The sequence below is a fragment of the Oxyura jamaicensis genome, chromosome 6 (genome assembly GCF_011077185.1).
Source record: "Oxyura jamaicensis isolate SHBP4307 breed ruddy duck chromosome 6, BPBGC_Ojam_1.0, whole genome shotgun sequence".
Lineage (NCBI taxonomy): Eukaryota > Metazoa > Chordata > Aves > Anseriformes > Anatidae > Oxyura > Oxyura jamaicensis.
Window position 1 is genome coordinate 33,683,079 of NC_048898.1, and position 13,293 is coordinate 33,696,371.

The 13,293-nt window shown below is 40.2% G+C and overlaps 1 protein-coding gene and 1 long non-coding RNA gene across 9 annotated transcripts in view; both read left to right on the plus strand.

The window, feature by feature from the left end:
* Positions 1-7,476, plus strand: part of MKI67 (marker of proliferation Ki-67) — a 23,043-nt gene extending 15,567 nt beyond the window's left edge. For 7 of the 8 annotated variants that reach the window (XM_035329938.1, XM_035329939.1, XM_035329944.1 and 4 more), the window contains 4 exons: positions 1,325-1,400; positions 1,944-4,973; positions 5,070-5,072; positions 6,439-7,476. In XM_035329938.1, the coding sequence (XP_035185829.1) occupies positions 1,325-1,400; positions 1,944-4,973; positions 5,070-5,072; positions 6,439-6,584 (3,255 nt within the window). In that variant the 3' untranslated portion in view covers positions 6,585-7,476. Of the gene's footprint in view, positions 1-1,324; positions 1,401-1,943; positions 4,974-5,069; positions 5,073-6,438 lie in introns of those variants that run through there. The other variant, XM_035329945.1, reaches the window with a different exon arrangement.
* A 4,549-nt stretch (positions 7,477-12,025) lies between these two features.
* Positions 12,026-12,635, plus strand: LOC118169037. The gene is made up of 2 exons (XR_004751897.1): positions 12,026-12,198; positions 12,482-12,635. It is a non-coding gene; the product is annotated as an uncharacterized LOC118169037 (long non-coding RNA).
* Positions 12,636-13,293: the final 658 nt, after the last annotated feature.

The following is a 13,293-nucleotide window of genomic DNA, read 5'->3' on the forward strand; positions in this document are numbered from 1 at the left end:
CAGCTCATGAAGACCCCGAAGCAGAAACCAGAGCCACCTGAGGTCCTGTCAGGCATCAAGCAGCTGATGAAGACCCCAAAACAGAAACCAGAGCCAGTTGAGGTCCTGTCAGGCATCAAGCAGCTCATGAAGACCCCGAAGCAGATGTTGGAGTCACCTGAGGTTCTGTTGGGTATCAAGCAGCTCATGGAGACCCCAGAGGAAAAGCTGGAGCCAGCTGAGGTCCTGTCAGGCATCAAGCAGCTCCCAAGGACCCCACAGCAGAAGTTGGAACCTACTACAGATGAAAATGCCTTACAGAAATTGCTGCAGACTCCAGTACAAAACAAGGAGGTAGTAAAAGATGTGACAGGAGTTAATTTAATCCAAAAAATTCCAAAATTGAAACACCAACCAGTGTTTTCCTGGGTAGCTTTGTCCAGTTGAATGGGTAAAAACTAGAAGATGCAGCTTATTACAAATTTGAAGGAGCACTTTTTTTCTAATCACTTGTTTCTGTGCACCCTTAATTTAATTTAAGCACCCTCAAATTACTTACATACTATAATGGAGTTCTTTCTCTGCCTTCCTTTTCATAAGCAGGGTATATGCATGGGGTTTTTTTGTTTTTTTTTTACAGCTTCTCCATAGGCTGTAGATGAAGGTCAAAGCTCCCTTTTTCTTTAAACATCCAAGAGCACTGAGCTTTTTCCAAAATTCTGTTACCCTGTAGTCAGCTGATTGCTTTTCGTGTCCATAAGGCTTTCATTCACTGCTTGCTGAATGGACGCAATTCTACTCTGCGTTTGCTTATATTAGTATGTGCTTTGTTTAAAGGAGCCCTACCTAAATGACTGCTCGGGCTGCTCCGGGTTACCATTTTGACATTACAATTCACACCCTCATCACTCTTGTCATTTGTGTATTTGATGAGCATTGATTTTTGTTGGCTCCCGGATCAGTAGATTAAAATGAGTATTGCCAGTCTGTGTAGAACTACCATAAAACACTCAAACATTCAAATGATTTAGATTCAATAGCCCTCCTTTTGAGATCTTATAGACAATTTTTGGCCCATTTACTGAATGCTTTTTAAAACTCTCTACTATGTTGTCTTTCGCTGTAAAAAACTGCTACACTAGCTCAGATAACAAGTATTAAGTTCAATTTTGTGCTCATACCAAATATATGATGCAGTTTTCAAACTAAGTTGGCTTCATTTTTCTCCTAAAGTACTTGGCAAGACTTTTTTCAACTGTTTCACTCCTAATTTTATATTAGTTAACTGCTACTTTGCGTCCTGTCAGACGCACACAGATGTATTGACTATTGCTTGTTTCCTTAGGTCGGGTCGGAAAATGTTATGGATCCAAAGCAAGAAGGTGCTGGAACTCCTTGTGCTAATGACAGTCGTGAATATGGTAAGTACAAATGCTTTTATTTTAGCCAGAGTAATAACGAATATGCAGGACTATATGTGGTGTTAGGAAATTTCAACACGTGTTCTAAAAATTCCAAATTATATAGCATGGAAAGAGCAAATATCTCACGGAATTTGAGCAGTAATCTGAAACGAACGCCAGTGTTGACATCCTATTGGTGTTTAAGTGAGGGTGTAGTGGCTTTCTGGTGTAGCAATGGTGACATCTCCAAACACACCACTATAAAATAATAATAATAATAAAATGATGCTAAGGTATCCACTTAAAATCAGCTTTATTTGCAAAAACTGTCAAAATGTATCTTAAAGCTGAGTGCCACCTGTCAAATAAAACAAATAACTGTGTCCTAAACCAGGTTTTATTCTAGGAGTCAGTTAAAATGCCTATTATTTTTTAAAATTAACTGTTTGATTGTTTGAGCAAGACCACTTTGCTAGGAAAATCAAACCTCAGAAATACTTTGATCAGGCATCGTAATGTATAACTTCTGATTGTGCTCTTTTCTATATAAAAACTTCGTAGGTGGGAATAAAACTGTTTTAGAATATAAAGGAAATACTTCACAAGGTAAAGATTCTCAACAGAAGTTGTCAGCTAGTGAAGACCACTCTACCCAGAGACGAACAAGGGGCAGACCAAGGAAGACTGCACATCCACCTTCAATAAAGCAGTGTGAAAAGGATTTGAATTTAAAAGAACTGCAACGCCTGGAGAAGAAGAGCATCCAAGAAGAGATGGGAGAGATCAGTTCTTCAACTTCAGTAGCTAAAAATACAAGAAGAGGGAGGAGAACAAATCCTTGCGTAGAAAAAGAAATTGTTTCAAAGCATCCTGATGAGAAAGCAGTTGAAACTGTTTCACTTGTGGAAACTCAAGCTGATACTCAAAGACCAAGAAGAGGTAAAACTAAAGAACCAAAGGAGTTAAAACATCTGAGTGAGGATCTTGAATCTAGTGAAAAAGATTCTTCAGTGCTACAAAAAGATCCTGCAAATAGGAAACAGACTTTGCAGGAGTATGACATCAATGACACATCTGTAACTGAAGACGATCAAAGCAGAAAGACAGAAGGTGTATCTAGTAGCACTCAGGATGAAAATTATCAACTGCAAACAGATCTTAAAAAATCTGAAAACCCATCTGACAAAGGTAGTGTAGAAGACAGGGAAGAAACCCTTCTATCGCATCAGGAGAGGTCTAGAGGAATGAAAAACATGGGAAACACAGAAGCACTGCTTCCACCCAAAAGAGGAAGACGAGCTAGGAATGAACTGGTTGAACAAGCTTCTTCAGAGGAGCTTCATGGGACAAGAAGGAAACTTCGTAAAGACCAATCAGCAAAATTACTACAAGGTGATGAGCGGACTTCTGAGACTGCCCCCACAGAAGAATCTGAAAACAGCCCTAAAATTGAAGTAAAGGTAACAGAAAAAAGAGGTAAATCTTCAAGAAATGCTAGAAAACACCCAGCGGGAGTAAAAGCAGACATGTGCGGGGTGGCACCTGAAAATACACAGAATGTTCAGAAAGCAAAGGAAACTTCAAGTGAAACTGTTACCGAAACACAATCGCCCACCAAAAATGAGAGGAAAGTATCTCTGGGAGATGAAGCAGAAAATGCTCAGGAAAAGACTACACGGTCATCTCAAAGATTAACATCAGAGTCACCTTCTGGAGAGACAGATACAATGCCAATTACTGTTCTGAACTCGGAAGCAAACCGAAGCTCAGTACGAGGAGCAAACAGGACTAGAAACAGGAGAGGGAAAAAAGACTCTTCAGAGAAAAAGGGTGATGAATTTGCCCAGGATGTAAACAGCCTAGGTCTTAAGCCCAAATATAAGTCAGAAACAGAGGAATCTTCTCCCAAAGAGTCTTCAGCCTCTAGCTGTGTCGAGCAGTCACACCAAGTAATGAAAGACCAGAACAACACAGCTGAGGTGTCAGTAACTGCTCTAAACGGTGACAGTGTTGCTTATAGACGTCAAAAACGGACAAGAAATGAGCAGGAAGCAAATGAACCAAAACAAACTGAAATCCTGCAAGAGAATCACACACAAAATAATGGAAGCACACATCAAAGAGTTAGAGGTAGAAAAGTTCATTTTAAATTTGAAGCCAGTTCTGAAGCTCTAGGAGAAGAAAGGAATTTACCTGGGAACGAGGAAGGAATGGCATGCAAAAATGATCAACATGAGGCTTCAGAAAAGCCTTTACAAGTAAGGAGGAGCAGAAGAAGGCAAGTTGATTCCATTCCACAAGCAGCTTGCTCTACCTTTATGGAAAAGGAAACCTTAATTAAAGATCATAGTAAAGATGAGACTTTTGTAAAAGATCAAGATCCAGCTTTGGAAGCTATTCCCTCTTCAACAGAAGAAGTTCCGCTGAGAGGCCGAAGAAGGCGAGAGGTTGCTGTAGCATCACAAACAGTGAGTTCTCTTCCTCTCAGAAAAAAACGTGGGTTGCTAGAAGGTGATGATAAAAAGATGACTGTGAAAGAAGATCAAAATCCAGCACTGGGAAATAACACAGCAGAGGCAAAAAGTTCAGCTTCTCTCCGGAGAAAACGTGGCTTGTCAGAAACTGATAAGGAGGAGAGTACTAATGAGGAACAAAACATGCTTTTGGAATCTGCATCCTGTGCAAAAGCAAAGCCATTAGGAAGGGGCAGAAGGAAGGAAACTCCTCCAGTGTCACACACAACTAATTGCATTTCTCTTAGAAGAAAACGTGGCTTGCCAGCAGATAATGGTGGAGAAGAGGCTCCTAAAGATCAAAATGTTCCACTAGGAACAGTTGTTTCAGGTCTAAAAGAAGATCAACAGAAAAGAGGCAGAAGGAATGAAGCTGCCGTCTTGTTAGAAGCCACAAGTTCTACTCCTGCTCAGGGAAAACGTAGCTTATCCAGAGAAAGCAGCAGAAAGAATAATCATAGGGAAGCTAAAAAAATGACTTCTGAAAAACCCCTTTCTGAAGAAAAAATGGATCTTTCAAAAGGGAACTCAGGGAAAAAGATTAGTATCACTTCACTGGCTGTTAGTTCTAGTTCACTTCAAGGTTTGCCACAAGATGGTAAGAATGAAACTCCAGAGGAGCAACAGGGTATACTTTTGGAAGTAACCCCATCAGCACAAGGAAATCCATCGAAAGCAGGCAGAAGGAAAATAGTTCCTTCCAAATCTGAAGAAACTAGTGCACCTTCTCTCAGGGAAAAGCTTGTCTTGCCTGAAGACAGAGGTCAAAAAGGAGCCCTTAAAGAAGGTGAAGGTACAGCTCTGGAAAACAATTCATCCCAGGAAAAACATAGGCAACTGAGAAATAAGAGGAGAAATGTACAACTCAAATCGGCGGCAGCTACTTCTCTTCGCCTTAATGGCAACTTGCCTGAAAATGGCAACATTTCGGAAGCTCAGTGTTTGAAACCCACTGGTTCTGAAGAAAATAATCAGTCTGGAAAAGGAAACGAGGTTAACCCTACCCAACAGACAACTTCTCGCAGAAGAAAATGTCTGTTGCCAGCAGATGACTTACCACCCAAAAAATTAAAATCAGGTGAGGGGGGGGGGGAATCTATTTTTTACATATAGCTAAGTTAGAATTTTGTACGTGCCGTTATTACTGTTGGCTGCAATAGTCTAATGTAAATAGAGAGTAGATCTTTAATGTAGCAAAGAGACTTAAGTAAAGAAGGGGCTAGGTTATCCCATACAAACCAGATGGTTCTCCAAAGTAGAATGGATTGATTTTATGGCATCTGACAGCTGTATTCCTCTTCTGCTGAGTTATTCAAATGCCCCTGTGCTCTTTTGCTCTCTCAATCCATAACTTACAGGTTAAATACAGCAATTAACTAACTTACAGGTGGTGATGAGCATAGCATGGTAACTACATTGGTAGCACCCATTGTTCGTGCTTGTTTTCTCCTAAATACCATCTAAGCTTCTGCTTTTGTATCTCTAGGTTTTGGGAAGCTTGTACTAGTCATCAGTGCTGTAACGAGCTTGGTGCTAGAAGGGCTTGGAGCTGTATTTGAGCTCAAACAACAGCAGAAGTTCCACGTGTCTCCCACTTGTCCCTTTTTTCAGTGTTGCTTTCCCCAGGCCAATAGAACTGTATATTCAGACACTTAAAATACTCCCTGAACCTTTCAGCTGGATGTGATGTAATTTTAAAGATACCACGTTGGAATTAGAAATTATCATCAAATAAATATATACAAATTGAAATAAAGAATCCTTTCAGATACAGGTTGAGGAATTTTCTGGCAGATCATGTGCATTAATCCTATAGTGATTTGATCATGCTCTCCGTATCATTTCTCTCTTTTTCTGGTACATGTGCTTATCCAGATGTAACACATGCATCTATTTTGCCAGGTTCCCCTCTTGGCTCATTGACTTTACACTCTTGCTAGTTTTCACTTGGCACTACTACGTGCACCTCCCAAAGGACCGATCTGTTTTGGTGCTTTTCTACTGGTCCGGATAGTTTCTTTTTTGGGGAGGTCACTTTTCCCCACGTGGATTTTAACGGTGGTGCTTGGGTCGATGCTCATCTCTTGGAGCAGCTTCACTGGTCTGTGCCACCTAGATTCTTCCATGGGTGTCCAGTGTGTTTGTTACAACTAAAAGCCCGACTTTGCAGTTCTAGCTGGACAATAAAATAGTTGCTATACATGGATTTCTACTGATTTTTTTCTTCAACGTTAGGTATGTTTTAGCTTTACGTATCAGGAGAAGGAATTTTAGCTAAAATGATAGCTAATTGGTTTTGGTGCTCTCATTAATGCTAACCTACTTTCAGAAATAGCTGTAGGTCCTTGGGGATCGATTTTAAAGGATATTGGACGTGCAGAAGCGTGGGTTTTGTAACTGGTTTGTTGAACTCATGGATGTAATCCTTGGGATGTAGTCATTAGGGACGTCTCCTTTAAAAACAATGCAGCTGAAGACTGACTTTCTCTAAAATGCTTGATTTATGATATAAACTTACATTTAATATTTCTGTCTGCAAATAGAAAATGAAAACAGATCGCCAAAAAAAGGAAAAAGAAACAAAACTGAAGAAAAACTTGAAGGCGATGCAAAGACAACTCAGGCTGCTGGAGGGACAAACAGGACAACACGAGCAAGCACAAGAGCAAGTGCAAGAATGAGAAAATAGGCTTAACAGTTGAAGAACCGGTTTTTAGAATGATTCAGTAACTAAAATTGGAATTTTTAATGTGAATGGACTTGCACTCAGTTCTTAAGTTCAGATTTTGTAAAGCAGTCACTGATATTATCAAAGTACCTTTCTTAATGTGTTTACAGATATGACAGCGCCTGTTTTAGTAGATATGTGTAGTGGTTCCTAAACCATATAATGCTTGTGTAGAATGGGAAGCAGGAAAATAAATCTCTTATACTCGTATTTATCCCCTTTTTTACGGTAATGAGTGTAGTAGTCAGGAAGCCATGATACTTTACTGCCAGTTTAATTGTAAGCTATTTTCTGCTTCAATTTTATGTGCTTAAGTCTTATTTTTTCATTAAAGATCTATAAATATTCTTTTACAAACTATAGATTAATCAGCAGAACTACTATGAGAGAAAATGTTATTTTAAAAAAAAAAATTACTGGGAAGTATGGATTTGTAAGCCATTAAATTTGTAAACAATTTGGGACTTCTGTGTTTGGTGTTCTTAGGAATAATGAAGGATGTAATTACTGCTGTCCTCTTACAACCATATTTAAAGTATTAAAATTCTTTTTAGCCACATGCCATAATTTTTGGAAGCGTCCTGTGGGTGCCTCTGAAATTCAAGCAATTCTCTTGTAAACAGGGCCACGCTGTGCAGTGCTTGTACGTGGAAGTGAGCACTGGGCGGGAGGAGCGGTGCGTGCATGAGGCGGTGATTTGCCCTTCTCAGCTGCAGCTGGTGTGGAGTTCTGAATGGGGGTTGGAGAATATTTTCCAGAGGTCAGCGTCTGCGGCCTGTGGGTAATGTTGGTGTGCACATATCTCAAAGGGTGGTAGCTTTCTGCTACTCTGTTAAATGCAAAAAAAAAAAAAGAAAATTCGGCTCAGGTATCTAACAGCATTTTTAAGACCACAGTTAAGAACCTACATTTTTATATAGTCTATGAGGAGTTTTAGATTTCTGTGGAAGGTCAGAGTTTGTTCTGACATTCTTCTTAGGACTTCTTTCGGGGATGATAAATGGCCCTTTGGGCAAGTTCTGATTTGCAAAATCTGTTTTTTCAAGTGTTACAGTTACCCCAAGAGGAGTGAGAGGTTACTTCCACCAGCTTGCATTTCAGCCTCTGAAATGAGAGGAGCATCTTCACCCAAAATGTTTATGTGGGCCTGTAGTACAGGATTTATGATCATCCCAAACTCCAGGTCATGTAACTTCATGCAGCTTGTCTCGGCAGCAACTCAAGCAGTGGGTCTTGACTGGTAATCCTGGGGTTTTTCAGAATTTTACCAATTTTACTGGATCTATATGAATTCCTTGCATGTAGAACAATTTATACAGTTTCCTTGCACTCCACCAAAGAGTGCTCATTTCCTTCTGCTTTGTTCATGCCTCTAAGTCTACTTAACTGCAAAACAGATTTCGCAAAGCCATTTTCATGAACCTAATCCTCTGTCAGCCCCTACTGGCTGCTGCTTAGAAGTATCCCTGTTGGTTGGTTGGTTTGGTTGTTTTCCAGAGAAACCCGGTGACAGCCGCCAACAGATTCAGAAGAGAAACAGGACAAAGTAGCTTGAGATTTGTAACCCCATGAAGCTGATGGGCATTAGCTCAATTTCTCAGAATCCCATGACCACTATGGTGTACATTGTGAGGCTTAAAGAGAAAACCAACAGGTAGTTATTGCAGACACTGTTGTAGTTTATTCTATACTGTTATTTCAAAGTTGTGCAAAAAGGAACGTTTTGTTGGCATCCTATCACATCTTGCCCTGGTTTTCCTAGTATTTGACCCTTTATCTAGGGAAAAGAGGGTAGTTATCTAGTGGCTGAATTTTTGGAGAAGATGGCCAGATCTCAGCAGCAAAAAGAGCAGAGTTAGTACCCAGTAATGAATGACAACGCTGAAGTGCAATGCTGAACGTAGCACCAAGGTAAATGGGCTGGAGGGCACTGCTGTGCTAGGTTTACACAAATGCCAGTGCTTTAATCTGCGTGTCTGGAGTTGCAGAGGCTGTTTGGAGCACTCATTTCTCTTCTTCTCCACCTGAAGACATCGCATGTGTTTGGTGTCCTGCTCACCATCTGATCTGCCCAAATGAACACTTGTGCTGAGCACTTGGCATTCCCTCACAACCCCCGCCTAGCTTCCACTTGTTTCACTGAGCCACAAGCAGTTTTCCTATTGCCTGCCCTGGCTGCATGGTTGCAACAAGCTCTCCTAATTTGGCTCGGTTGCTTTCCCTATGAAATGTGGGTAGAAAGAGGAAATAACAGGAGTGCTTTAACACCTTGAAGCTCGTAAGTACCCTTCCAGGTGAGCTCCACAGCCTTGCTGTTTTCTGTGCTCCCATCTGTAAATGTTTTTTGTCCTCGCAATTATGTAAGAGAAGCAAGTGCCCCTATGTTGCTCTATCTCTGTCATCTTTTCAGTCTTTAGTATCCTATAGTTATTCAAGGCAGTAATTCCTAACAATAAATCAAAGTCCTAAGGCAGTCCCCAACTTTCCCTTTCCTTCCTTTCAAGAGAAAACAGGGCTGAACTCATGCCCTGTGAGCAAGTTCTCCATTTTAATTGCATACCACACAGCCCCAATGATAAGGGACCGTTCCATCTTCCCTAATTTAGCCAGTAGGTGTTTGATGGTGAGGCATCCTCCATACCATACCAGAGGAGATGTAAGCCTTGGGCAGAGGCACGGAGTTCGGCAGGTAGAGGAGGAATACAAGCCAAGTTTCCATCGCTGCAGTGAAGGAGCTGCTTTGTTTTCCATTTGTTAGCTGCACTTAGGATAAAAGAGGGCGTATTTGCCTATTTGTGCCCACTTGGGCAAAGTGAAGAGCTCACGGGTGAGATGAGCAAACGGCATGTTTGTTGGGTGTCACAGGTAGCGCAGACACATTTATCATACACATTCTGCTGCATAAATGTCACTCTTGTCTCATTGTATAAAACCCACGTAACTCTTTCCTACTGGGGCAGTATTTTTTTTTGCAAACAAAGTTTGTGAAAGGAGTGGAAGGGAGGTTTCTCAGCTCCTTTTCACAAACCATTTCACAAGAACTGAGAGAACACCCTTAACCAGACAGCACCACTAGGAGCAAATCATCCCTCATAACACCTGGCACGCTGCAATGAGCTAGATCACATAATCAGTTTTTTTTTTTTTTTTTAGAAATAATCCTGGTTTCTAGGTGCTGGGGTTCTGCGTGGGTCACAGAAAATGGATAAAATACTTCTGGAGCAGCGGTGTTTCAGTATACCCCAACCTGTGCCTTCTCTCCTTGGAGATTTTTAATCCCTGAGCAAGAGGTGACGGTCGGTACAGGAGATCTTGAACCATGGGCTCAGGTTTGTTGACTTCGTAGTGTAGAGGGCTGTCTTTTAAACTTGTGACACTGACTTATCCTGGATACACAGTGGTATTTACATTGCACCTGAGCTAGCAGCAGAAACATTTCAGGTTTTTTACTCGTTAGCGGGTGCTAGTGTTTCATCCTTTCTGCTCCCCAGTCCACCCGATGTGAATGGCCGTGTTTTATCCCCATTCAAGCTCCTTAAGGTGAAAAATGATGTTAACAAGTGCAAGTGCTCCTTTCCGGAAAGGAGACAGTCTGGGATTCCAGAAAAACAGGCAAATGCTTTCTCATACAAAAACAGGAAAGTGGCGTCTTGGTCTGGATTTAAGAAGCTTATAGCTTTATTAATTGTAGAAGAACTCTTTCAGTTGCTTTTCCATGTTAGAAAGTTAGGCTTGCAAATTTTTACTTAAGGAAATACACCTGCTTATGGAACACATCCAGTGCACGGGAAGACAAAGACAAGCAGCTTTCCATTGCAGCAGGTATTTCAGAGCAATGTCAGGATATGTTAAGTGTCAGCTATGTTTTCAGCTGAGCCTGCCACCATACTCCAAGTTTTGGGCAGATAGGTGAGAAATTGCTGTACTGTTCTTGATTAGCCAAACCACTGGATTCGGTGCTTCTCTTCAGAGGGAACTTGTAATCCCTGTCACTGGGGCAATGGAGCTTGGGGATACTTTAGATAATGGAAAAAACACCAGAGCCTGGATGCTGCAGCCTGCAAAAGAGCTGGTGCTCAGAGCTGGGCTGCCTCCATCCATCCTCCATTCTGCAGGCTTATGTTCAGAACTTCCACACGTTACGGTAACACGCGTCCCACCACTTCAGCTGCGGTCAGCACAGGTCTGCTGAGGAGCCAGGGCTAACGAACCGTGCCAGAATCCAGGCTGTGACTGTGCTTAACCCCACTGCCACGCGGTGCCTGGGCTCGCTCCCCATGCAGCCACTCGGGCTTATTAATTGGGGCTGCGATCCACAGGACAGTAACTGCTCTGTGTTTGTTTTCTGTTGAGCAGCTAATGCCCAGCCTAAGTAAATTGACCTGAAATATCTAATTAATAAGTAAATGATAGTCCATAAAGAGCAGCTGACTCTGCTGAGATACTACAGAAAAGGAGGCCTCGCTTCCCAAAGAGGTCCTAATGGCCTGTTCGGGCAGCGCAAGAAATTCCCTCCTTAGGATGATTGTTAGTTTTGTCCTTGCTAAAAAACAAATTCTAAAAACCAGTCTTGTCCTAACTGACACTATCAAGAAGAGTGCCATGCTCACGTCAGGCATTTAAGACACTATCTGTGACTTTCACGTAGCGGATCCCGTAATTCTACAGGTCACATTCAATGTTTTAAACAGGATTTTAAACTGAAGTGTTTGGTGTGCCTGATGTGTTTTGAAGTTTTTCTCTTCAAAACTAGTAAACAAATATATATATATATTCATTTTAACAGGATTTAAAGTTCAGCTGCCTATTCACATCATTTTGGAGAGGAATAGCAACAGTGGTTTGGGGTAAATTACACATCTGTTTAACACAGAATGGGGAAAAAAAAAAAAAAAAAAACAACCTACTTTAGTCGTGGAATCTCAGAGGGAGAACAAAATCCTATCATCACACCTGCAATGCAAATCTCCACTGCATCATCACATATGAAAACTTTATAATGGTGTCAAGAAATACAGCCGAACACTTCTGTTTGCTCTAGAAAAAATCTCCCTTACAAGATCTTCAAATTGCCTTGTCTGTGATGTGACCATCCATGAAAAAAGAAAGACTATCATAGTTGCCTTTCTTTTCATCAGCAGGCTGTTTACTTTAGATCAAACTGGGGGGGGGATGTATAAGAAATTGTGGTGTCTGACAGCGCACCAGACTTTTTTTGGTTCAATATATTTGAAAATTATATTTTGAAAGGCAAAAACAAATATATATATATTTCTGTCCAAAAGAAACAAGAACATTCCATAAATACCTGCAGGTATGTTAAGATAATATTTTTTTTTTCAGTAATAGTATAATATATACTCTCTAGAAAGGCTTTTAAATAAATTTTGAATGAAATTTTACATGGGTACAGTAAGATAGTAAATACGCAGTCCATTTTTTATTATTATTATTTTATTTTATTTTTGTTTAAGAGCCTGGTCACACTTTATTAAAACTGGTCACAAAAATATTCACTGCAAGGCTGGGCTTTTAGTTAACTCAGTTTTCATTTTTTCTAAGCAATCTTGAACCAGTACTAAAGAAGAAATAAGTATTTTAGGCCTTATTTTCAATAGAGATAGCTGACAGTAACATTTCAGTGGGTGACTTTGTCCTATTTTTCTTGGAGTGTTAATATGAACAACCTTTAATGACATTTTGGCTGCTGTGCTGTTGGTTGTCACTGGCCTACACTGGTTCACTCTGGGAGGTGTAAACTGTAAACATGTACTGTAAACTTATCTCCACAGTTCTTAAAAATATAAGGACTTTCATTGCATAAATAAGTTTAAAAAAGCAACCTGATTGTCGTTGAGAGTCTAAAAGTCTTAAAAAAAAATCTGACATTAGATTTTTATGTTTTAAACCTGTAGTGTAATCAATGATATAGTTGGTATATAGATACGTCATTTACTCTTGACTTTCTCTTTCATACCCAATAGCCTTTCTGAATAGTGTGAGTTCATAGCTTGGAAAAGTTTCTTGATAACAAGATCAGCTGCTTAATTACAAGAAAACCTGTATTGGTTTGAATTTTCCATCTTTTAATTTGTATCTTTCCGTGGCATTCCTCTCCTGACTTGACACTAAGGTGCAATGCTATTTTGAGAGAACAGTGTGACTGTAGTTGTTAACCTTGATGCTGAGTTGTAAACACTATCAGGTTTGATAATTTCCCAGAGGCTGAGATCTGATGGAGCCAATTCTCAAAGATTAAAAGTTATCAGGTAATTGATGATCTTTGAGGATGTTGTCTCCATAGATTCTTATTTCAGCTTCCTTTCTTGCTTATTTAGGATATAATTTATGGCTTGTCCTCAGCAGCAGAAGAAAAACAAAGGAAAACAAACAAACAAACAAAAAAATAAAACAGAGACAGGTGGGACTTGCACACTTTTTTTCTTAAAAAAAAAAAAAAAAAAAAAAAAAGCCTGGGACTTGCACTTGTACGTGCACTTGAAAGGCTCAAATGTGGGGAGGCAATACACTGGAAGAACATCTCATGAAGTAACCTGTCCTTTCATGGAATTAAAAAGGTAATGAAAATCCAAGTAGAATTTTAACTGTTAGGTGTATTGGGTCATCTGATAGCTTTTTATGGTACTCAGGGTAGATACGAGTACCTTCT